The 23202-nt window shown below is 41.7% G+C and overlaps 4 protein-coding genes across 5 annotated transcripts; 3 read left to right on the top strand and 1 right to left on the bottom strand.

The window, feature by feature from the left end:
- Window positions 1–484: 484 nt before the first annotated feature.
- On the bottom strand, window positions 485–2746 carry LOC108048375. Its single transcript, XM_017128970.2, has 2 exons — window positions 2505–2746; window positions 485–2445 (listed from the first exon to the last, which is right to left on the bottom strand). Exons 1-2 carry the CDS (start codon window positions 2637–2639, stop codon window positions 952–954), a joined length of 1629 nt encoding a protein of 542 aa, XP_016984459.1. The 5' UTR covers window positions 2640–2746; the 3' UTR covers window positions 485–951.
- A 500-nt stretch (window positions 2747–3246) lies between these two features.
- On the top strand, window positions 3247–5470 carry LOC108048376 (general transcription factor IIF subunit 1). Its single transcript, XM_017128971.2, has 4 exons — window positions 3247–3412; window positions 3480–4393; window positions 4470–5060; window positions 5122–5470. Exons 1-4 carry the CDS (start codon window positions 3389–3391, stop codon window positions 5321–5323), a joined length of 1731 nt encoding a protein of 576 aa, XP_016984460.2. The 5' UTR covers window positions 3247–3388; the 3' UTR covers window positions 5324–5470.
- Window positions 5471–8437: 2967 nt separating this feature from the next.
- On the top strand, window positions 8438–10781 carry LOC108048366 (phenoloxidase 3-like). Its single transcript, XM_017128948.2, has 4 exons — window positions 8438–9477; window positions 9539–9634; window positions 9740–10498; window positions 10560–10781. Exons 1-4 carry the CDS (start codon window positions 8482–8484, stop codon window positions 10779–10781), a joined length of 2073 nt encoding a protein of 690 aa, XP_016984437.1. The 5' UTR covers window positions 8438–8481.
- Window positions 10782–16495: 5714 nt separating this feature from the next.
- LOC108048374 (E3 ubiquitin-protein ligase RNF13) lies at window positions 16496–22470 on the top strand. 2 transcript variants are annotated; one of them, XM_017128969.2, is made up of 9 exons: window positions 16496–16800; window positions 18782–19053; window positions 19159–19331; window positions 19391–19485; window positions 19753–19946; window positions 20011–20206; window positions 20406–20762; window positions 20826–20973; window positions 21127–22470. In XM_017128969.2, exons 2-9 carry the CDS (start codon window positions 18949–18951, stop codon window positions 21467–21469), a joined length of 1611 nt encoding a protein of 536 aa, XP_016984458.1. In that variant the 5' UTR covers window positions 16496–16800; window positions 18782–18948; the 3' UTR covers window positions 21470–22470. The 2 variants fall into 2 exon arrangements, with proteins under 2 accessions (XP_016984458.1, XP_016984456.1); XM_017128967.2 differs by having other exon boundaries at window positions 20406–20973.
- The last annotated feature ends 732 nt before the right edge of the window (window positions 22471–23202 follow it).

Here is a 23202-nt window from a genome sequence, read left to right as displayed (position 1 = left end):
AGAATATATATATTCTTGATCAGGATCGCGTCCTGAGTTTATACAATCATGTCCGTCTGTCTGTCTGTCCGTCTTACTGTTTCTACGCGAATTAGTCTCTCAGTTTTAAAGATATCAAATTAAAACTTTGCACACACCCTTCGTTCCTTTGCACGCTGTATATAAGTCGGAAAGGCCGGGATCGGCCGATTATTTCCTATTTTTTCTTTATGTCTAATGCTTGAGTAGTAGCTATGTGGTAATCTGCAATTATAGCTTCAGCTCCTCGAGTTATAAGATTCAGATGGTTCAAAAGTACAAAAACAGTCAGAACTTGTAATAGGCCAATAACGCTTATTTAATTTTACAGCAATATTTTTTTTGTAGGAATAAGTCTATTGGTTATACAAGCTCTCGGCCCTGAGTTGAATCAATAACTCACCGTTCCGCTGGGATTTTTAAAATGTGCATGTTCTTAATATGTGCAAGCACTAGTTTAAAAAGGTTTGTCATATCATTTCATAATTTTATTTACTATTAAATACTAAGATGCACAACTAATGCCTAAAACTTATTGTTAATGCCCAATCACATCACTTCAAAGTAAATGATAATGGTCAAGGATCAGGCTATTCGCCAAGGATCAATATATTAATATATAACAAAATTTCATTTAATTGCATTAAAAAAATTTAACTAAATATCTCCAAGAAAAATGGTATCTTTAATGAAATTCGTTATATATATATGCGTTAAATATTATTATATTAATTATTAGATAATTAAACAGTTTTAAGTCTTACTACTATATTTTAGTGTAATGACATAAGAATAATAATAAAATTTAGTTATTTATGGTATGTTTATATACTAATGAAAAATTACTGATCAATTGGCATTCACTTGGTGCCTCTAGGTGTGAACCTGAAATTGGTATTCAAAAATCATAATCAAACCTTAACTAGACTATATCTAAAGCTTTTCACGTTGCATCGCCTTCCAGATAACATTCATTCGCAAGTGCCCTTCTCGCAGATTATTCAGCATGACTTCGATGGTACCCTCAACTGGTGAAATTGGACGGATGATTCCGGCTCTTTTACAAACGGAAACGTGCCGATCGTGGAGCCCTTTAGTATTGAACACTCTGTTGCAGTGCTCACAAGCTAAACTTTCCGCGTCCTCATCTTCTTCGTCATCCGGCTTGCCAGCTTTTCCGGACCTTTTGGGACTGGTCCACTTTGGCTCCGGCTTGATAAGAAGTTGCGTCTTGTTTTTTCGCTGCAGCTCCTCCTGGTGGTTGTAGCGAATGTGGTTGAGGATCTTCGAGGTGCTGGTCTTGGTTCGCTCGCAGAGTGTGCACTTGAGATAGGATCGGTAAGGCAGATGCTTAAAGCAGTGCTTCTGGAGCTGTGACCGCTGAGTCGTCGGCTGCACCTCGCGGCACTGCAAACACATGGCTTTGCGCCCCGGATCTAGAATCTTGAAGCTATTCTCGATTATGTGCTCGAAGTCGTGCTTCTTAAACACGTGCGCTCGCCATCCGTCCATCGTGGAGATCTCCTTGCCGCACTTGGGGCACAAGTACGAGATAAGCTTCATAAGTCCATTGGTGGACACCTCCGTGTCGGAGTCTCGGGTGGGCGTCGCGGACATGCGACGACGCTTGGCCGCTTGACCCGATGATTCCGATTTCATTTCCTTCTTCAACTGGGCCACCTCCTCTTTGCCGAGTGCATCTATCTCAATAATTATTACTTCCTGATTTTCCTGCTGCGGTTGCCCATCTAATAACTGCTGCCCCACATCTGCTCCTCCTTTGCTGGTGGTGCTATTCTCTTCAAAGAACTCTTGGCAAAGGGCATCCAATTCGGCGTCATACTTGGGCACCTTCTCCTCCTCTTTTCGCACAATGTCCTCGTAGGCATTCAAACACCGGTCCAGATTCTGTTCACTGACATTTGCATTGCTTTTCGGTGCGGATGCAGGAGCTACTGCTACAGATGGTTGAGTTGGGGACTTCTCCAACTCCGTGTTAAGATCGATGTCCATTAGCGCCTTTTGCAGCAGATCCTTCTGCTTTTTATTCCCAGATCCTTTGGGACGCCCTCGTGTCCTTCCTGCCGCCGTTTTATCTGGACTCCCTAGACCAGCTGTTCCCACAGTGGTGGGTTTTTGCTGCTGCCGCTTCATCTGTCGCAGTTTGTTCTCGTACTTCTCGATCTCCCTCATGTGTGTGTCCAACAGGTGGACATTCAGAGCCCGGCGCCTCGTGTAAGCCATGCGGCAGTGCACGCATCGATATGTTTCACTGTGTTCCAGGTGCATAAAGTAGTGGTACTGCAGCAAGGCGATCGTTTTGTGGGCATTCTCCACCCACTTGAAGCACAGCTGGCATTCGTGGAAGCGCTCATCGATCTGGATAAAGTTGAAATCGGAGTAGGTCTTCTTCAGATAGTCGTGTTTCTGTGGTCATACCAAAAATATTAAAATATGCCTAGTTTAAGAGGATATCAGCAACTTGCCGTGTTCAGATGTTGACGCCACTCTGCCTGCGTGCGAAATGCCTTTCCGCACTCCGGACATATATACACCATGTGCGCCTCCAAACGCGCATTCAGCCGACTCTGTTCATCCGAGAGCGTTACATTCCGCGACATTTTTCTATAAATTAAGTTGTCGAATATTATAATTAAACCGAACAAACATAACGCGGTGCGCTTCGCGAGATCTAACACTAGAGATGAGCGATAACCGGCCAGGAGTCGCTGCTGAAACTGTTACCGTGCGAACGATGACGGCGGTCACAGTATTAAATTACGTTTATATTTCAATTTAGATTTTTTAGCTTAATTAGCCATTACAAGAGTTAATTATTTTAATAAACAATTATAAAATTTCGGCATTTAAGCAACTTCTCTAAGATGTTTAATTATGGTGTTATCGAAATAAGGACCAAACTATCGAATGCTTAGAACATTTTTGGCTATGGCCAAAACCGATAAAAAAAAACTTAAAACAATAAAAGACTAAAACAAATAAGTAAAAGTAACTGTCTATTATAACTAGACTGTTATAAAATCTGTGAATGTATTTTTAGAATGTAGCCATCAGTTCATTTTTCATTCTCTTTATAGTCTCGTTCAGACTGACTAGCATCAGAATTTATAAATCTCAAATTTGTTATGCTAGGGACATAAATTGAACAAATAAAAATATGACAATTTTTACCGCTCTCGATTAATTCTAGGACCATTCACTGTGGCTATGATATCGGGCCATGGCACATCACTAGCATGTCCCACTCTTTTGCCTGTGATTTGATTTGGAATTGTTTGGGAAATATATAAAAACAGCAATTATTAGCAATAGATGATTAGTGGAAAGCTCTAAAGTGGAACAAATAAACATGTCGAGTGCGTCAAAGTCGACGGTAAGGCGAAACCCAACAATTTCCCAGCCTAATCTTAGTACAAGAGCTTAACTTGATATTTTTGCAGCCGAGCGCTGCTAGCTCCACGTCCGCAGCTGCCGCCGCCGCTGCCTCTGTTACCTCGGGATCCGCCTCCTCATCTGCTAACGTACAGGAGTTTAAGATCCGGGTGCCCAAGATGTCCAAAAAGCACCATGTGATGCGGTTCAACGCCACGCTGAACGTGGATTTCGCACAGTGGCGCAATGTGAAACTGGAGCGGGAGAACAATATGAAGGAGTTCCGGGGCATGGAGGAGGATCAGCCCAAGTTCGGTGCCGGGTCGGAGTACAATCGGGATCAGCGCGAGGAGGCGCGCCGCAAGAAGTTTGGCATAATAGCGAGAAAGTACAGGCCGGAGGCGCAGCCTTGGATTCTGAAAGTGGGCGGCAAAACTGGAAAGAAATTTAAAGGCATCCGCGAGGGTGGCGTGGGCGAGAACGCAGCCTTCTATGTATTTACCCATGCTCCAGACGGCGCCATCGAAGCGTATCCTCTGACCGAGTGGTACAACTTCCAGCCCATTCAGCGCTACAAATCCCTGTCGGCGGAGGAGGCCGAACAGGAATTTGGTCGCCGCAAAAAGGTGATGAACTACTTCTCCCTTATGTTGCGAAAGCGTCTGCGAGGGGACGAGGAGGAGGAACAGGATCCGGAAGAGGCTAAGTTGATAAAGGCAGCCACCAAAAAATCCAAGGAGCTCAAGATTACTGATATGGACGAATGGATCGATTCCGAAGACGAGTCCGACTCTGAAGACGAAGAGGATAAGAAAAAAAAGGAACAGGAGGATAGCGACGACGGCAAGGCCAAGGGCAAGGGCAAGAAGGGCGCAGATAAGAAAAAGAAAAAGAGGGATGTAGATGACGAGGCCTTCGAGGAGTCGGACGATGGAGACGAGGAGGGCAGGGAAATGGACTATGACACCAGCTCCAGTGAAGAGTATGTATCCCTAATAAAAGAACACATTGGTAGTACAATGTTGAACACTCTGACCACTCTTTATGCCTCTTTTTAGCGAACCAGATCCGGAGGCAAAGGTAGACAAGGACATGAAAGGGGTGGCCGAAGAGGATGCGTTGCGGAAGCTGCTTACCTCCGACGAAGAGGAGGAGGACGAAAAGAAGTCTGATGAGTCAGACAAGGAGGACGCCGACGGCGAGAAGAAAAAGAAGGATAAGGGCAAAGACGAGGGGTCCAAGGACAAAAAGAAGAAGAAACCATCCAAGGACGATAAAAAAGGGAAGTCGACTGGCAGCGGCGACTCGTCCACAGACTTTAGCTCAGACAGCACGGACTCCGAGGACGACCTTAGCAATGGTCCCCCGAAAAAGAAGGCCACGTCCAAGGACAAAGACAAGGAGAAAGAGAAGGACAAAGAGAGCGCTGCCAGCAGCAAAACCTCAACCAGCAGCAGCAGCAATGCCAACAAATCGCGTTCGGCTACGCCGACGCTCTCGACGGAAGCCAGCAAACGCAAGATAAACAGCCTGCCCAGCGATCTCACTGGATCGGACACCAGCAACAGTCCCACCAGCACCCCTGCCAAGCGACCCAAGAACGAGATCAACACCTCGTTGCCCACTTCCTTCTCTGGCGGCAAAGTCGAGTAAGTAAAACTCTGGGTCCTATAATGGAATTGCAATTATTTCTGTATTCATATTCATTAGGGATTACGGTATCACCGAGGAGGCAGTGCGTCGCTACCTCAAGCGCAAACCCCTCACCGCCACCGAGTTGCTCACCAAGTTCAAGAACAAGAAAACGCCCGTTTCGAGCGACCGTTTGGTAGAGACGATGACGAAAATCCTGAAAAAGATAAATCCCGTCAAGCACACCATTCAGGGGAAAATGTATCTCTGGATAAAGTAGCCAGCAGTCATGTGATTTTAAGATTTCATAATCCAAATGCATTATTGTTCCAATTAATATATAAACGCAATTATTTGAAATATAATTTTTTAATTCGGTTTAAAAAAAGAAGATTTTATGAATAGAAGTCACTATAAATAAAAGTAATTAAAACGAGGACGGAAGCTAACTTCGGCAAGCCGAAGTTTTAATACCCTTGCAGACTTTGACGAAATTGCTAAAAGTGAAAAAGTAGCGAAAGGAATAAGGTATACATAAGTAAACTAGATTTGCATCGTTTCAAGTCAATTGCTTTTATACTGCAAAAATGTCATATACAAAAGGGATACTTGCGCAGCCTTTAACAATTTTTCCTATCTCCTTTAAGATATAGACTTCCGAGCGGCAAGCGCTTTTACCCTAATCAAGATATGCGTAAATAAATAAGAATTGGAAAATTTTATGTTAGTAGCTTACACACTGCGCGAAATATTCTGATAATCATCAAATTTGGACCGATTTCACCCTATTGTTCCTATGGGAGCTATAGGATATAAACGTCCGATCGGCACGCGCTTCCACCTTGATCAATGTATGCATAAAAAAATAGGATTTGGAAAGATTCATGTCAATAGCTTGTATACTGCGTGAAATATCCTAAAAATCATTAAATTTTAACCGATTTTACCCTTTTGTTCATATGGGAGCTATAGGATATAGACGTCCGATCGTCACGCGCTTTTACTCTGATCAAGGTACGCATAAAAAAATAAGATTTGGAAAGATTTATGTCAATAGCTTTTACACTGCGCGAAATATCTTCCATTCTTGCAAGTTATATCCGATTGTTCCTATGGGAGCTATAGGATATAGACATCCGATCGGGGCGGTTTTCAAACTTGATCTGCGTACACTTGTTTTAGGACGACTGTGAAAGTTTCAGATCGCTAGCTTTTAAACTGAGCTCGCAAACGGTATTGAAACAGACGGACAGACGGACAGACGGACATGGCTATATCGACTCCCCTATTGATCCTGATCAAGAATATATATACTTTATAGGGTCGGAAACGTCTCCTTCACTGCGTTACAAACTTCTGACCAAAATTATAATACCCTCTGCAAGGGTATAAAAAGATTAGCTATACGTAATTAATTTAATTTTTAAATAGCGGATGTAGTATGTACTTGTCTGATTGGCAGCAACTTTTACCCTGAGCAAGGTGTACATAAATAAATTAGATAAATTGCATAGTTTCATGCCAATAGCTTTTATACTGCAAAATTGTCATATACAAATAGGGAAAAAAGGGATATTTTCGCAGCCTTAAACAATTTTTCCTACGGAAGCTATACGATATAGACGTCCAATCGGCAAGCGCTTTTACGCTGATCAAGGTATGCGTAAATAAATAAGACTTGGAAAAATGTGTGTCAATAGCTTATACACTGCGCGAAATATTCTAAAAAACATGAAATTTTGACCGATTTCACCGTATTGTTCCTATGGGAGCTATAGGATATAGACGTCCGATCAGCACGCGCTTTTACCTTGATGAATGAATGCATAAAAAAATACGATTTGAAAAAATGTACAGCAATAGCTTTTACACATCGCGAAATATTCTGAAAAACATCAAATTTGGACCGATTTTACCCTATTGTTCCTATGGGAGCTATAGTATATAGACGTCCGATCGTCACGCGCTTTTACCCTGATCAAGGTACGCATAAAAAAATAAGATTTGGAAAGATTTATGTCAATAGCTTTTACACTGCGCGAAATATCCTAAAAATCATTAAATTTTAACCGATTTTACCCTATTGTTCCTATGGGAGCTATAGGATATAGACGTCCGATCGCCACGCGCTTTTACCCTGATCAAGGTATGCATAAAAAAATACGATTTGTAAAGATTAATGTCAATAGCTTTTACACTGCGCGAAATATCATAAATTCTTGCAAGATATATCCAATTGTTCCTATGGGAGCTATAGGATATAGACGTCCGATCGGGGCGATTTTCAAACTTGATCTGCGTACACATGTTTTAGGACGATTGTGAAAGTTTCAGATCGCTAGCTTTTAAACTGAGCTCGCAAACGGTATTGAAACAGACGGACAGACGGACAGACGGACAGACGGACATGGCTATATCGACTCCCCTATTGATCCTGATCAAGAATATATATACTTTATGGGGTCGGAAACGTCTCCTTCACTGCGTTACAAACTTCTGACCAAAATTATAATACCCTCTGCAAGGGTATAAACATAGTTTACTACAGGGCAAGTCAGATATAAGGTCCATCGATTCAAATTAAAGATGACTGAAGATATTTTATTTGTTTAAGGACTCAAAATAAAAGTTATGGGCAAAATTTTTAAACTAACATCTGCGGTTTCTCGAAATATTTTCAGAATTCGACATATTTTAAATAAAGTTAATTAAAAAGTGAAACGCAGCCTTTATTTCAATCAAACAATATTCTCTTTAAATGTTGTGACGAAAAATTATTACATTTATGTTTGAATGATAACTCCGTCGTTTCTAAATATAAATTTTTGTTACATGTAGGAACAGTTAAATAATAGAAAAATTGACTACTCTTTGTTCTTTTTAACATATTCGTGCATTTCCAAAAATTAGTTACTTTCTATGATTTTAAAAATACTTTTTTACTTCATAAACATTAATTAACTTTATCTCATAGCTGCCATACAATTGAACTTCCCTGTTTTGAACATATAAACATAATTAGGCGTTTTATAGAAAACAAATTTTTGTTTAAGCTGCTAGAGTAAATATATTAAGTTTTCGGACTCCCAAAGAAAGCTTTCTTTCTTGTTTTTTTACGTGTATTTTTTTACAGATATTCAGTATTTTTAAATGTGCCATAAAACAGATTATCAGCTATATACCCTGGTCCAATTTAGTTAAACTTTTTTTTTAACCTCCCCGTGGGATAAGCGGTTTAGAATGATAAGCATATGCATATGCGGTTTCCAGACCCGTAATTTCGCGGAAGAGTTTCCGCCGATACAGTTAGTTTCTTACTTCGCAAGTTTTGTATAAAAAGGTAGTTTATCCAACTAATGGTCTCAGTTGTAAAGTGACAGGGCTGACATTCAGCCAGTGAGCTTTCTTAAAGGACCTGTATAGCTTAATTCCATCCAAATGGTCAACAAGAAGGATCTTCTCCTGCTGTTCGATCACCCTACCGAGCCGGTGTTCATGGACAAAGGCGGCAATGGAACCGTTTTCGAAATGCCAGACTCCTTCCTGACCGAACGCTACAGCCGGGTCAGCAAAAATGTCCAAACGCGGGTCAGCGGTGAGGGTAAGCCAAAGATCTTTGTGAAGGACATCACAATTCCGGATCTCAGCTTTCCCGAGTCCCTGAAACGGAACCAATCGTTCTCGCTGTTCGTGAAATCGCACCGCCAAATGGCCGGCTACCTGATCGAAGTCTTTACCAAATTGCCATCCGTGGATGACCTGCTAAGTGTGGCCGTGTACGCCAGGGATCGCGTTCACCCGGTACTCTTCCACTACGCCCTTTCGGTGGCCCTGCTCCATCGACCGGACACTCAGGGACTGGATTTGCCCTCCTTCTGGCAGGCATTTCCCGGTCGCTTCGTCGACTCGGCGGTGATGCAAGAACTACGCGAGGAATCGTTCGTGGTGCAGAGTCCCGGTGATCGTAGACCCATGGTCATCCCCACCAAGTACACCTCTTCCGATTTGGACCCTGAGCAACGCATGTGGTACTTCCGCGAGGATATTGGCGTCAACCTGCACCACTGGCACTGGCACCTTGTCTACCCCACCGAGACTTCCCCCGGCGCCGACCGTAGGATCGTTGAAAAGGATCGTCGCGGCGAACTGTTCTACTATATGCACCAGCAGTTGATTGTCCGTTACAATGCGGAACGATTGAGTAACTACATGGCCTCGGTGCAGCCGTTGAATAATCTGGATGAGACCATTGCCGAGGGCTACTTCCCAAAAATGGACTCGCTGGTGGCCAGTCGTGCGTATCCTCCTCGCTCCGACAACACCAGGCTTAGCGATGTCAACCGACCTACGGAACGGTTAAGAGTGGGAATTGACGAAATGAAGCGCTGGCGCGAGCGAATCTATCAGGCAATCCATCAAAGATTTGTTATTGACGTAATTCATTCGTTTCTGGTGTTCAGTCAGGAGAGTAAATACCCTTTTTTCCGAATTTCAGACAAATAATAAAAGGATTCCCTTAGATGAAGTAAATGGCATCGACATCCTGGGAAACATGATTGAAGCCAACGCTCTGTCCCCCAACCAAATGCTGGTAAGATAAACATATTCAATCATTATATACAACATATATTCAAACTACTTGGGTATATAATTTTAAATTTATCTTAATTTTAATTTAACCTATCTAAATCTCCAGTACGGTAACTTTCATAACATGGGACACGTCCTGATCGCGTTCTCCCACGATCCGACCAACAAGCATCTGGAGCCTGCGGGCGTGATGGGCTATGTATCCACCTCCATGCGGGATCCAGTCTTCTACAAGTGGCACGCCTTAATAGATGACATTTTCCAGGAGCACAAGAAAATTCTGCCCGCGTATAAGGCGGAAGACCTGAGTTTTCGGGACATAGATGTCAGCAGCATTCAAGTGGAGAGCAGAGGTCAAAAAAACAGACTGACCACATATTTTAAGGAGTCCGATTTGGATTTGTCCCGCGGCATGGACTTCCAGCCCCGCGGCAATGTCTACGCTCGATTCACCCACCTGCAGCACCACCCATTCCAGTACAACATCGTTGTGAACAACTTCAGTGGTGTCCAACGATATGGCTATGTGCGCATCTTCATGGCGCCCAAGTTTGATGATACTGGTTTACCCATGGTATTCGCGAACCAGCGTCTAATGATGATGGAGCTGGACAAGTTTGTGGTTATGCTGCCACCCGGACAGAATACCTTTACTCGCAACTCAACCGATTCGAGTGTGACTATTCCGTTTGAGCGCACTTTCCGTAATCTGGATAGTAACCGCGGAGCAAGGAATTCTCCTGAGGAGCAGGAGAACTACTTCTGCGGCTGCGGCTGGCCCAACCATATGCTGGTGCCCATGGGCAGAGCTGAGGGCATGAGCTTCGATCTGTTCGTCATGGTTTCCAACTATGAAAATGATAGGGTAAGTCCTTCTACGCAGTGCTTTGTACTTCTTCCGAATTTTACTCTCTTACCTCCTTCAGGTTGATCAGCCACGTATGGATGGCTGCAGCGATGCCGCTTCTTACTGCGGAATCCGCGATCGTCTCTATCCGGATCGCAAGGCCATGGGCTATCCCTTCGATCGCGTGCCCCGTGCGACTGCCACCACCCTGAATCAATTCCTCACGAGTAACATGCAAACTGTGGAGATTACTATCACACATGACAGCACCATCGATCGACTCCCGGCATTGACGAATTAAAACTGATTCTCTTTATATTCCCTGATAACCATTATTTCATATTCCATTATATTGCAATAAAAAATATAACTATTTTACCCAATTGTGTTTTTCATTTAATCTCACTAAAGGGAGCCAAGATTCATCTGGCATATATAGTCATTTTATACGGTAGAACCACACATTTCAATCCCCAGTCGACAGTGTCGTATGTATAATTTTCGGATTTAATTTTTTCAAACTGGATTAAAAATAATTGTTCATTTGTCTATAACATAATTTAATATATTTATTTTTACTAACAATTGTCATTCGGTATGCATAAAAATATAATAAATGTTTAAAACAAGAAAGGAAAGCTAACTTTGGGCGGAGCCGAAGTTGATATACCCTTGCAGAATACTCTGTTAATTATATTCAAAAAAATTATTCATATGATGCATTCTTAATACTAAAAAAAAGGGTGTGTGCAAAGTTTCAATTCGATATCTTTAAAACTGAGAGACTAGTTTGCGTAGAAACAGACACACAGACGGACTGACGGACATGGCTATATCAACTCAGGAGGTGATCCTGATCAAGAATATATATACTTTATAGGGTCGGAGATGTCTCCTTCACTGCGTTGCACACTTTTGACCAAAATTATAATACCCTCTGCAAGGGTATAAAAAGAAGAAAGCAATACCCATGCAGCTGTTACTAAAATGTTTGTATACCCTTTCAGAGAATATTATAATTTCAGTCAAAAGTTTGCAACGCAGTGAAGGAAACATTTCCGACCCTGTAATATATATATATATATATATTCTTGAACAACATCACCAGGAGAGTAGATCTAGCCAAAGACCAATATAATTATATTGGTCTTTGATCTAGCCATGTCCGTCTGTCCGTCCGTCTGTCTGTTTCTACGCAAACTAGTCCCTCAGTTTTAAAGCTATCTGCTTGAAACTTTCTCAAAAGTTGCCTTTCTATTGCAGGTAGTATATAAGTCGGAACGAGCCATATATATATCATAAAGCTGCCATATAACTGAACGATCGGAAATCCCATAACTTTGGTGTTTTTAAAGTTAGGAAGTTGGGATTTTTATGGTCTTTATATTTAGCCAATCAATCTGACTTACCAAATTTCATAAAGATCGGCCGACTATATCCTATAGCTGCCATATAACTGAACAATTGGAAATGCCATAACTTTGGTGTTTTGAAAGGTAGGAAGTTGGAATTTTTTATGAGTATTAGGAATGCATCATATGAATAATTTTGGAGGGACTTTTAATTGCATTGATTGAGCAGAGTTTCTGTATGCTGTAGCAGAGAGCTGTATGTGCCATATCTCTAAATGTTTGCGTAGAAACAGACAGACAGACGGACAGATGGACATGCTTATATCAACTCAGGAGGCGATCCTGATCACGAATACATATACTTTACAGGGTCGGAGATGTCTCCTTCACTGCGTTGCACACTTTTGACCAAAATTATAATCCCTCAGCAAGGGTTTAAAAAGCTATAACTATTTATTAAGGTTCCTTCATCGTACCAAACTTTCTGAGTTCCTGCTTTAAAAACATTTTAAAAAATAAATTTATTAAATATATTTCCGCTACTTATTTAAATATTAAATATCAAGGAAATCAGCTATTCGACAAATAATATTTTCTATTGGATTGTTACCAGATGATACCTTTTTACTTCTATTAGAACGCTTTTAATCGATTGAAGGGTAGTGTTCAACGATTCAGCAATTCATTAGCACAGAGATGTAGTTTCTATCCCAACTATTAGGTGGCAATCCAGATCCTCCAATCTAGTAGATTTGCCTGGCCACTTAGTTTTTTTCTGGATGACAGCTGTCATTTCCCTTTTCCCCATTTTCATTTGGCTGCAGTCACCCGACGTGTGAGCAACTCAGCAGCAGCAGCTCTTGAAAACAAAAAAATTATGTTGAAGAGATGCCCAAGGACAAGAAAACCAAGGCGAATGACGGGGTAAAGCCGCCCACCAAGCGGCAGAGGAAGGATCGCCGGGAGCGCAAGAAGCGCAAGGATCACAAGGAGATAATCCCCGCCAGAGGAGAAGGTGAAGGAGGAGCAGCTGGTCCAAGGGTGAGGAACAGGTCGCCCACCCCCTTGATCGCCTCGGAGAGCAGCGATTGGAGCGACAGCGAGTCCAGCGAGTACACGGACTCCAGCTTCAGATCCACCGCATCCTCCAGCTTCTCCAGCTACTTCAGCTCCACCAGCAGCAGCTCCTTGTCCAGCAACAGCGATGAGGAGCCGGAGGGCTCCACCAGGAAGCCGGATTGTCCGAAGCACTCCTGCTGCCGCCATCGGCACTATCACCGCCATCGGCGCCACCTCTACACATCTCGCCACTCGCACCGGCGTCGTGGGAGTGGCAGCCTTCTTCTCCTCCTCTGGTTCCTCCCCTGGTTCCTCCTCTGATTCCTCCTCTGGCACCTTTTGGTGCGGGATCAGTGGACTCCGGATTTTTTCCATACAAATAAATATCTTTAGATTCCTCCTCTGGTTCCTCCGCTTGTTTCTCTTCTGGTCCCTCCTCTGGTTCCTCCTCTGGTTCCTTCTCTGGTTCCTTCTCTGGTCCCTCCTCTGGTCCCTCCTCTGGTCCCTCCTCTGGTTCCTCCTCTGGTTCCTCCTCTGGTTCCTCCTCTGGTTCCTCCTCTGGTTCCTCCTCTGGTTCCTCCTCTGGTTCCTCCTCTGGGTCCTCCTCTGGCACCTTTTGGTGCCGGACCAGTGGGCGTCCCAATCTTGCTGGACTCCGGATTCTTGCTGTGCTCATTCGATGCCGGTGGCTTGCCAGAGCTTTCGAAGAGGAAGTGGCCACCGGGGTCTTGAGCTGGTTGGAGGACTTGCTAGCCAAGGCATTGGCAAGGGGTATCTTTGTGCCGGAGGATCGGGCACCGCCGGCCTTGATCTTGCCATCCGAGGGATTGCCCATCGACTGGCCATCGCTGGGCATGGTTATGGCGGTGGAAGTCGAACTGGGAGTGGCAGTGGCGGTGCTCTTGGTGACAGAGATGGTCTTCGAATGGAAGACGGCCCGGTTGTGGCCGCTGGTGGCCGGGACGAGGATCTGCAAGCCGGAATCGGAGCAGCGCACGCGTGTCTTGCGGTGATGATGCTCCATGGGCATCGTCTGGAAAGCTGGCTTGGCCACCGGAGCATGAGCATGACCATGAGTATGACCATGAGTATGACCATGAGTATGACCATGAGTATGACCATGAGTATGACCATGAGTATGACCATGAGAATGACCATGAGTATGACCATGGGTATGACCATGAGTATGACCATGAGTATGACCATGGACATGAGCAGGAGCATGCGCAGGACCTTGAGCAGGAACCTTCCTGGAGGAGCGCTTCGAGGAGCGCCGTGGGCGAAGCGATGGCGGCGGCTGCCACTCCCACGACGCCGGTGCGAGTGCCGCGATGTGTAGAGGTGGCGCCGATGGCGGTGATAGTGCCGATGGCGGCAGCAGGAGTGCTTCGGACGATCCGGCTTCCTGGTGGAGCCCTCCGGCTCCTCATCGCTGTTGCTGGACAAGAAGCTGCTGCTGGTGGAGCTGAAGTAGCTGGAGAAGCTGGAGGATGCGGTGGATCTGAAGCTGGAGTCCGTGTACTCGCTGGACTCGCTGTCGCTCCAATCGCTGCTCTCCGAGGCGATCAAGGGGGTGGGCGACCTGTTCCTCACCCTTGGACCAGCTGCTCCTCCTTCACCTTCTCCTCTGGCGGGGATTATCTCCTTGTGATCCTTGCGCTTCTTGCGCTCCCGGCGATCCTTCCTCTGCCGCTTGGTGGGCGGCTTTACCCCGTCATTCGCCTTGGTTTTCTTGTCCTTGGGCATCTCTTCAACATAATTTTTTTGTTTTCAAGAGCTGCTGCTGCTGAGTTGCTCACACGTCGGGTGACTGCAGCCAAATGAAAATGGGGAAAAGGGAAATGACAACTGTCATCCAGAAAAAAACTAAGTGGCCAGGCAAATCTACTAGATTGGAGGATCTGGATTGCCACCTAATAGTTGGGATAGAAACTACATCTCTGTGCTAATGAATTGCTGAATCGTTGAACACTACCGTTCAATCGATTAAAAGCGTTCTAATAGAAGTAAAAAGGTATCATCTGGTAACAATCCAATAGAAAATATTATTTGTCAAATAGCTGATTTCCTTGATATTTAATATTTAAATAAGTAGCGGAAATATATTTAATAAATTTATTTTTAAAAATGTTTTTAAAGCAGGAACTCAGAAAGTTTGGTACGATGAAGGAACCTTAATAAATAGTTATAGCTTTTTAAACCCTTGCAGAGGGATTATAATTTTGGTCAAAAGTGTGCAACGCAGTGAAGGAGACATCTCCGACCCTGTAAAGTATATGTATTCGTGATCAGGATCGCCTCCTGAGTTGATATAAGCATGTCCATCTGTCTGTTTCTACGCAAACTAGTCTCTCAGTTTTAAAGATATCGAATTGAAACATTGCACTTACCCTTATTTCCTTTGCTCGCAGTATATAGTCGGAACAGCCGGGATCGGCCGACTATATCCTATAGCCGCCATACAACTGATTGATCGGAAATGTCATAACTTTGGTGTTTTTAAAGTTAGGAAGTTGGGATTTTCTATGGGTTTTATTTTTGGCCAATCAATCCGACCTACCAAATTTCATAAGGATTGGTTGACTATATCCTATAGCCGCCATATATCTGAACGATTGGAAATGCCATAACTTTGGTGTTTTTAAATTTTGGAGAATATAATTTATAGAATATTCTGCAAGGATATTTCAACTTCGGCTCCGCCCGAAGTTATCTTTCCTTTCTTGTTAAAATTCAAATAATCTTTAAATGCGTAAATAATAAAGTAAGAATTTGTTTATGATGATTTTACTTTTGTGTATCTTGGTTTGTGTAATTGAATCAAATTGATCAAATAATTTTCTGAAATTACCACCAGAGATTTTATTCAATTGGAAAATGAATTTGGTGTTTTTTAAAATTCGAAAACTGAAGATGGGACTTCTGATGGAGCAGAATGTACTCATATATTTATTTAGTTAGCTTTAAACATAAATGGTAAAAGATGAGCAGCAATTTGATCGTGTAGGTGCTTCTATATTCAACTAAAAAGGAATTTGGGGAATACTGTTAATTCGGTTTTATATTACCAAAAATCGAAATCTTACTTTAATTGAATACTAATTTTAGAATTTGTTCATATACATTGACTGGTTGTGTTCCTATTGGCTATATAATATAACTTTCCGATTTTTATTAAATAAAACCTTGTTTCTGATATTGTTTAATTATTTTCAGTTCTATGCGCATACGTTTAAAAACAACAATTCCTTTGGTAGCCTTTTGTTATAGCACTAATCATACAACATTGTATGTTGTATGGTTAGTGGTTATAGCTAGCTGATATAAAAAATGATCTTTTTTAAAGTTTCATGAAAAAAACTTAAGTCTGAGAAATTTATTTGCATAGAATTGCATAGGTTCGTTATGCAAATCATGGTAAAAACCTGTTATTCTTTTCTGCTTTATAAATAATTTCAAAATAAGTTCAATTTTTTGAAAAAAAAAATTAAAAGTCTGGGATGTGACATCGTTTGGCAATATATCGGTAAGTATCGATATGGTCAAATGTCTAGCACCATCGATAGTACTGCTTCAACATCGTTTTTTTTTCACCTCTAGGTGTGTGTGTGTGTGGGCGCTCTACGGATGTAAATTCTAATACCCGATAATTAGCAAAGTCGAGCCAAAGTGTCCCTTATTGCAACTGTCATGCTCTGGCCGAAGCTAAGGCGCCTTCCCCGTTGAAATTGAACCACGAGCCAAGGAGTCCTACGTCTACGAGCAGGAGCAAAACAAAGTAAAACGCAATTCCACTGCGATGGCGACGAGTGAAGGGGCGAGCGAGTGTTGAAAAAATCGGATTTTATATAGGAACTGGCCAAAAGTCGGCATAAACAGTCAGTCAAAAGCACGGAAAACCATAATCAAGTGAGTGAGCAGTGGGTAAACGTGAATAAAAGTCGGAAAAGCACAAGAAATCACTCAGCTGCTTTGTTGTTGTGTTAATTAAACGCACACACACATATGCACAAATGCTCGGGTCCCAGTAGAAACGCCTGAAAAAAGCATAACAAAAGCGAATATACGAAATTGAAGTACATTAACTTGTGGCTGCTGTCTTCAATTGGGCGCATTATCACTTATCCTTTGGGGTTTTTCACCTGTAACCCACGATTGTGAACACTTCGGGGAACATATGTACATACATTCCTACAAAAAGAAAACCTTGAAATCACATTCGTGCCTTGTAAAGTTCAAGGTGTGTGTGCGTCAGTGTGTGTGAGTGTGGGTGGGAGGGCGCTGCGTGTGCTGTGTAATGTGTAATTCAAAAACAAAGCGAATTAACGCGAATTTCACGGAATTCAGAGTCTAAAACGTTCCTAATTGAGAAACTTACTATCGATGTGCCAGGACAATTTGGGTACTTGCATATGCTACACCTGTTTGTTTTACTAATTTTTTAAAACAAACATTTTGCAAAATATGTTTATTTGTAGGTTTTTCAAATTTTAAAAAAGTTTGTTGATAAGTAAAAAAGTTAACCAACACTTTAAATGTACTTTTGTTGTATTTATTTAAAAAACAAAACTTGTAATTAATGTTAAAATCAAAAGCTTAATGATTTAAAATCATATTAAATAAAACAGGCTGAATGTTGTTACAGAGCAAAGCAAAGGGCTGTACAAAATATATGGTCATTTAATTTCATAAAATGTTGTATAAAATAATGTTTAAATGTAATTTCTTTCTTGACAAATTACATTTATATTTTTTTAACAATTAATTTTGGATGTCTCTTTCTTAAAAAGTGATATCATGTTGAGTCTCTTTTCTTAATTCTTTATGTTTTATGACTGTTAAATTGCCTTTCATGAAATATATTAGTAAAATGCTAGGATTACTGAGTGATTAGTAATTCATAGCAATCCCTAGAGCGAAATGCTGCTAAACGCACGCGCCTCCTCAGATTGAATTTCGCATTGGAACACCATTTGTCGGCCTCCCATTTATTGTTTACCCATCCAATAAAAATAAAGTCACGTTCTCATTAAAGCCTCTGCTCCGTTTGTCTATCGATGTGCTAAAGCCTGTGACGTTCTCTTTGTTAAATCGTAAATTTAATACACATTTTGTGACATATTTGCACACAGTTCCCGGGTGTGTGTGCCAAACATATTAGCAGATACAATAATTTTTCGTAAAAAACTTTCCACATTTGTTTCTCTTCCATTTGTGGATCCAACAGCGTTCTGGCGGCGATTGGTAAATGGGAATCCGAACTGGGTGTTATCAGCAAAAGCTGCTCGTGACTCATCTGGTTTAAGCCGGCAACAGAACTCTGTATTAGTTTTGATTGCTGCAGCTGCCCCTAATATCTCGGTCACTATTGGATCGCGATAAAATCAATTGGTGGCAAATTGAGCTCAATAACACCAATACAGCAAAATGCGTTGATTTTTTATGTTAGGTAAGAATAAAGTGCATTCGCGAGAATCTGAACTGAGGAAAGCTGAGTCAACAAAAAAAACAGCTGTTTGACAGAAGCTGCACCAGCATGACTGAAGAAACGATACATTTTTCAGAATCAAAGAATCAACATTACCCCCAGTTGCTCGTGAAATAAAAAAACAATGATCATAAGCCGTTTATCTTATCAGCTGAACTGTTTGTTTGCCAACGACGCGTTGATGGGAGGAGTATATGCAGGCTCCTCATTATATATTTAAATTTCTTATTCGGTTACCTGTGGAAGTATTTGTGTCTGGGTTTTTGCAAAGAAGATTACATATTAAATTTTTAATTTTTGTGTGCAAACCATACTTATGTTTGTTAAAACTTCATAAGAAGCATCTCAAGGTGCAATCCATATTTATCAGTTGTTTAACATATTTGTCTTCTTCTTTTTCAGACCCAAATCCAAAGGCACAGAATCGCTGGCGGTTACACACAGATGAGACATGCAAATAGTGCGGATGGTAAAAACGAATCGCAGCAGCAGTGGACATAGCGGACTAGAGCAATAACAGTATAGGCGAAGACCCGATCGTCTCTAGAATTAGTGTCCTGGGTGACAGAATGAGGAGTGGTCACATACTCGCCCTGCTGGGTTTCTGCCTGGTCTGTCATGAGGCGACAGTGGTCGGGGGTCATGTGCTGGTATATCGAAAAACCACGAGCCAGGTAATTTTAATAAGGGCAAGCTGATAAAAACAAACGGAAGTTTATGCTTACATATATTTGAAACTGAAATGAGAGATGACAAAATTTGATATTGTTAACTTTCAGTTAATTGAGGAATTTAATGATCTGCCAGCACAATTCGGATCCGAACTGCCTTCAAATGGTCTTAAAGTCTATGTAGTTCCCGCCAGGCGCCCTTACTACGGTTGTGATGGTCTGGACAGACCCCCGCACTTGAATTACCCACCCACAGCCAAATTTGTGGCACTAGTATCGCGGTGAGTAATATAAATAAAATATAAACGCATTGTTTTGTCTTAATTCGGATCTTTTGCAGCGGTGGCAAATGCACATTTGAGCGGAAGGTACGAGTGGCCCAGAATGCAAGCTATTCTGCTGTGATTGTTTACAATAACGAAGGCGATGATTTGGGTAAGCAAGCGCTCATCTGTAAAGAAGTCGAAAAATAAATAGCACTGGGATTACAACTACTTTAGAGTGTTGCATATTTTAATACACGTTGTTTGAGATTGAGCTTAGCTTTTCACTGTAAAGGGTATTAAAAATATTTTTCAACAGTTTAAACCCTTGTGATAAAGTGGGAAAATAATTTTATTTTGGTGTTGATTATTTTGTAGTAAACCTGGAGTAAGCATCAATCTATTTGCCCAGTATTTTCTATTTCTACCCAAATTGCAGAGCAAATGTCCGCCGACAATTCTTCGGGCATATTCATACCATCGGTTTTTGTTGGCCACACGTCGGGAAAAGCCCTGGCCACTTATAACACACCCGAGGTGGTGCTAATCATTAACGATGAGCTGCCCTTCAACATCAATACCCAGCTGATATTGCCCTTCTCCATACTGATTGGCCTATGCTTCATTATCATGGTGAGATTTCCGAAGCTTAATCGCTTGTTTTCGTTCTGACTGGATTTCATTGTTTGTCGGATAGGTTATCTATATGATCTACAAGTGCATCCGCGAGCACCGCCGCCAGCGTCGCCATCGACTGCCAAAGAGCATGCTGAAGAAGTTGCCAGTGCTCCGATACACCAAGAATAATGCGAACAACAAATATGACACTTGCGTGATTTGTCTGGAGGACTTCATTGAGGACGATAAGCTACGTGTGCTGCCCTGCTCTCATCGTAAGTGAACTTCTTCATTAAAACTTAGTTGTTTAGTAAGTTAGAAATAGAATGATAAGACCATAATGATGACCTATAAGGAAAACAACAGAACTCAGCTTACAAACAACTTTAGGTTACAGACAACCTTTAGCATGTTCTTTGTATTTTTAGTTTTGTTTATGTCAATCCTTGAATTAAACACCCTTCATTCTTTTAGCTTATCACACACACTGCATCGATCCCTGGCTTACCGAAAACCGGCGTGTCTGTCCCATCTGCAAGCGCAAGGTTTTTACGAAGCGCGAAGCGCGTGCAAGTCGGAGTCGACAGCCTTCTTTGGATAATGTCACCGATACAGATGATGATACCACGCCGCTGCTGCAGCAGCAGCAGTCCAACGGTAGACAGACGTCCCAGGTGAACTCCGCCTCCTCGGCTACTGGAGTAGCTGCCGGGAGCAGCTCGAGTGTTGCTGCGGCGGCTGTCGCCGGAACTACACGGCACGGTACCTTTCGACGTGGAGATGGTGGTCAAAATCCCTTTGAGGAGTCGCAGAGCTCTGACGATGAGAACGGTACGTCTGCTGCCGAAATTGATTCCCTGTCTGTTGAAATTGCTAATCGCCTTGCTTGGGCAGCCCTGCTGGACTATGCTGTACGTCCGGCCACGTCTTCTGGAGCACAAGAACGCATCAATCCCTTCGATCGTGCTCCTAATCTGCCGGCCCACCTAGCCGAACAGTTAACTGAAGTTCGACCCTCGGTCTGGTCGCGCATCAATTTTTTGTAAGTATAAATTTATTTTTAATTTCGATTTATTTATATCTAAAAGCAATGCTTTGTCATGACCTATAACTTACATATTTAATATGAGTTAATTTTGCCACAATTATGTTTTTATTAAAATCCATAAACTAAATAAACTTTTACTTTCTTTAGCTCGTTCTTACGCCGCCAACCGACTGCGATTAGTGTGGCGGCGCCACCATTTCTGGAGCACGTTGAGTCCGGTACCAGTGTCATAGGACTGCCGGCAACGGGGACAATTGCTGTAGCCACGCCCGCATCGAACAACATCCTAAATCCGAATTTAAGCGGCTCCTTCAAGGACGACGAAGATATGCCACCGCATCGCTCGATCTACGAACCGATAGCAATCAGTACGCCTGCGGCAGACTCGGCAGCCGTCGACGAATCGGCGTTCCTGCAAACGCCCACGCAGGGAGGCATAGGCGTGGCTGCCCTGCCGCACAGCGCCTCCGATCGCCAGTTTCTCATATGAGGCGAGTTAGTTCGCCCAGAGTCCTTTGCCTGGAGGTTGTCGGTGATCGCCGACTCCCGAACCACAAACCCGGTTCCGAGTTTTTTATTGGGGTTTGCGATCAATGCTGTGGCTGCCAGCTGCTTTGTTTTAAACAATTAACAAATGTTTATTATTAATATTAATAAATATGTAGCCGAACCTTGTGTTGGACTGTGCGCTGTCCAACTTCCAGGACACCCACCCACAAACACCCACACAGACACAAAACACTCGTCATTTATATGCGTATACAAATTGTGATTTATTTTATATACATTTTACAATTAACCCGATTGGCATATTAGATACCGCCTCGCTGCAAACTCTCAACCAAAAATTTAAACAATATATGGAAAACGAAGAATACCAACTTACCTATCAATTAAGATTTATTTGTTTACCTGATTCGCATTAATCATTGGTTCTGTTTTTTCAAATCAAGCAACACTCAGACACACCTATTAAACTGATTCACTAAAATAGTCATGTTTTATTCAATAAGTGGTTGTTTTATTTCGATGTTTTTGAGAACTGTTTTCCAACAAAATCACAATGAAATTAGTTAAAACGCATGATTATGTGGAATTGGCCCGTATATTGTACATTATTCTCGATTTAACTAATTTTAAGTTTACTATATAGAATATAAAACTAAATCTAATGATGTAATAGATTTTCAAACCCTTTTTTAAAAAAGGAAAACCTTTTTTTTCCAAATATGATCAAATTATATTTCAAGTCAAAGTCGTTGCCACACTCCACTTAAAGTAGAAATCTTAGGCGCTAGTTTGTGATTATTTTCCCAAAAAAAAAATACATGCAACCAATAAAAGCTGTTCACAACAAAACGAAATCAATTAGGGCATAGATGCAGATATATATTTAAAAAAGCTGTGGCAGTGTAATCTAAATTTAATTTACATTCAACCAAATAAACGTAATGGATATAAAATAATAAATTGCTTTTTCTTACAAAATAATATATATTGTTCAACCATTGAATCGTAAAAATGGAACAGTAAATTTATAAGATAAAATTATGGGCTGTATTTAAGGGTATTTTTTTAATTTGCAATATTATTATAAATTAAAAGCGTTTGTCTGGTCGGGATCTCAATCTGGACTTTTTTGAAACTTGCTTTAACGCTTCACGCTGTGATATGCTATGAGCATCCCTTTTTCGAACTATCAAATTTGATTTGCAAATTATTACAAAATTTTTTATTTATGCCACTCTGCATAGAGGCGGAAATATATTGGAGGCGGATCAATATCGGTTTATATTTATACCCTAGCAGAGGGTACTTTTCAAAAAGTAAAAAATTAAAAATAAAATTGTAACTTGATAGACATTTTGAACGACTTCAGAATTACGGGTTTTCTTTATATAAACAGGACGCAAAATTGTATGTCAAAATTGAACTATCTTCATTGTTTTTTTTAAGCATCGAAATCGAACTATAGAATATTTCACTTGATAAATATATAATCTTTTGCTTTCTTTGTTGTTTAAATTTTATGTGCTAAAGCAAAGGGTCAAAAGCGTTTTCGACTGCCATCACAACCAAGATACCTAAAATTTAAGGCATCTCCCAAAAATCTGGTCATAGTACCTCCATGGCATTTCCTCGGCAATTTCCCCTTCCATGTCAATCATGTTTGACGCCAGTGCAATTCTGACGGGTTTAGATATTTTAAATGATTCGTAGAAT

Source organism: Drosophila rhopaloa, unplaced genomic scaffold (assembly GCF_018152115.1).
Source record: "Drosophila rhopaloa isolate 14029-0021.01 unplaced genomic scaffold, ASM1815211v1 contig_155, whole genome shotgun sequence".
In the NCBI taxonomy this organism is placed as follows: Eukaryota; Metazoa; Arthropoda; class Insecta; order Diptera; family Drosophilidae; genus Drosophila; species Drosophila rhopaloa.
The sequence above is the reverse complement of the archived record's forward strand: the minus strand, read 5'-3'. Positions and strand labels throughout refer to the sequence as shown.

Bases quoted from the DNA above. Each gene is read 5' to 3' on its own strand.
- LOC108048376 (XM_017128971.2), top strand. From the start codon at position 3,389: ATGTCGAGTGCGTCAAAGTCGACG. The intron at 3,413-3,479 runs GTAAGGCGAAAC...ATATTTTTGCAG, and splicing joins CGAGTGCGTCAAAGTCGACG to CCGAGCGCTGCTAGCTCCAC. The intron at 5,061-5,121 runs GTAAGTAAAACT...CATATTCATTAG, and splicing joins TTCTCTGGCGGCAAAGTCGA to GGATTACGGTATCACCGAGG.
- LOC108048366 (XM_017128948.2), top strand. From the start codon at position 8,482: ATGGTCAACAAGAAGGATCTTCTCCTGCTGTTCGATCACCCTACCGAG. The intron at 9,635-9,739 runs GTAAGATAAACA...CTAAATCTCCAG, and splicing joins TGTCCCCCAACCAAATGCTG to TACGGTAACTTTCATAACAT. The intron at 10,499-10,559 runs GTAAGTCCTTCT...TACCTCCTTCAG, and splicing joins CCAACTATGAAAATGATAGG to GTTGATCAGCCACGTATGGA.
- LOC108048375 (XM_017128970.2), bottom strand. From the start codon at position 2,639: ATGTCGCGGAATGTAACGCTCTCGGATGAACAGAGTCGGCTGAATGCG. The intron at 2,446-2,504 runs GCAAGTTGCTGA...GTATGACCACAG, and splicing joins GGCGTCAACATCTGAACACG to AAACACGACTATCTGAAGAA.
- LOC108048374 (XM_017128967.2), top strand. From the start codon at position 18,949: ATGAGGAGTGGTCACATACTCGCCCTGCTGGGTTTCTGCCTGGTCTGT. The intron at 19,486-19,752 runs GTAAGCAAGCGC...CCCAAATTGCAG, and splicing joins TAACGAAGGCGATGATTTGG to AGCAAATGTCCGCCGACAAT. The intron at 20,974-21,126 runs GTAAGTATAAAT...TACTTTCTTTAG, and splicing joins TGGTCGCGCATCAATTTTTT to CTCGTTCTTACGCCGCCAAC.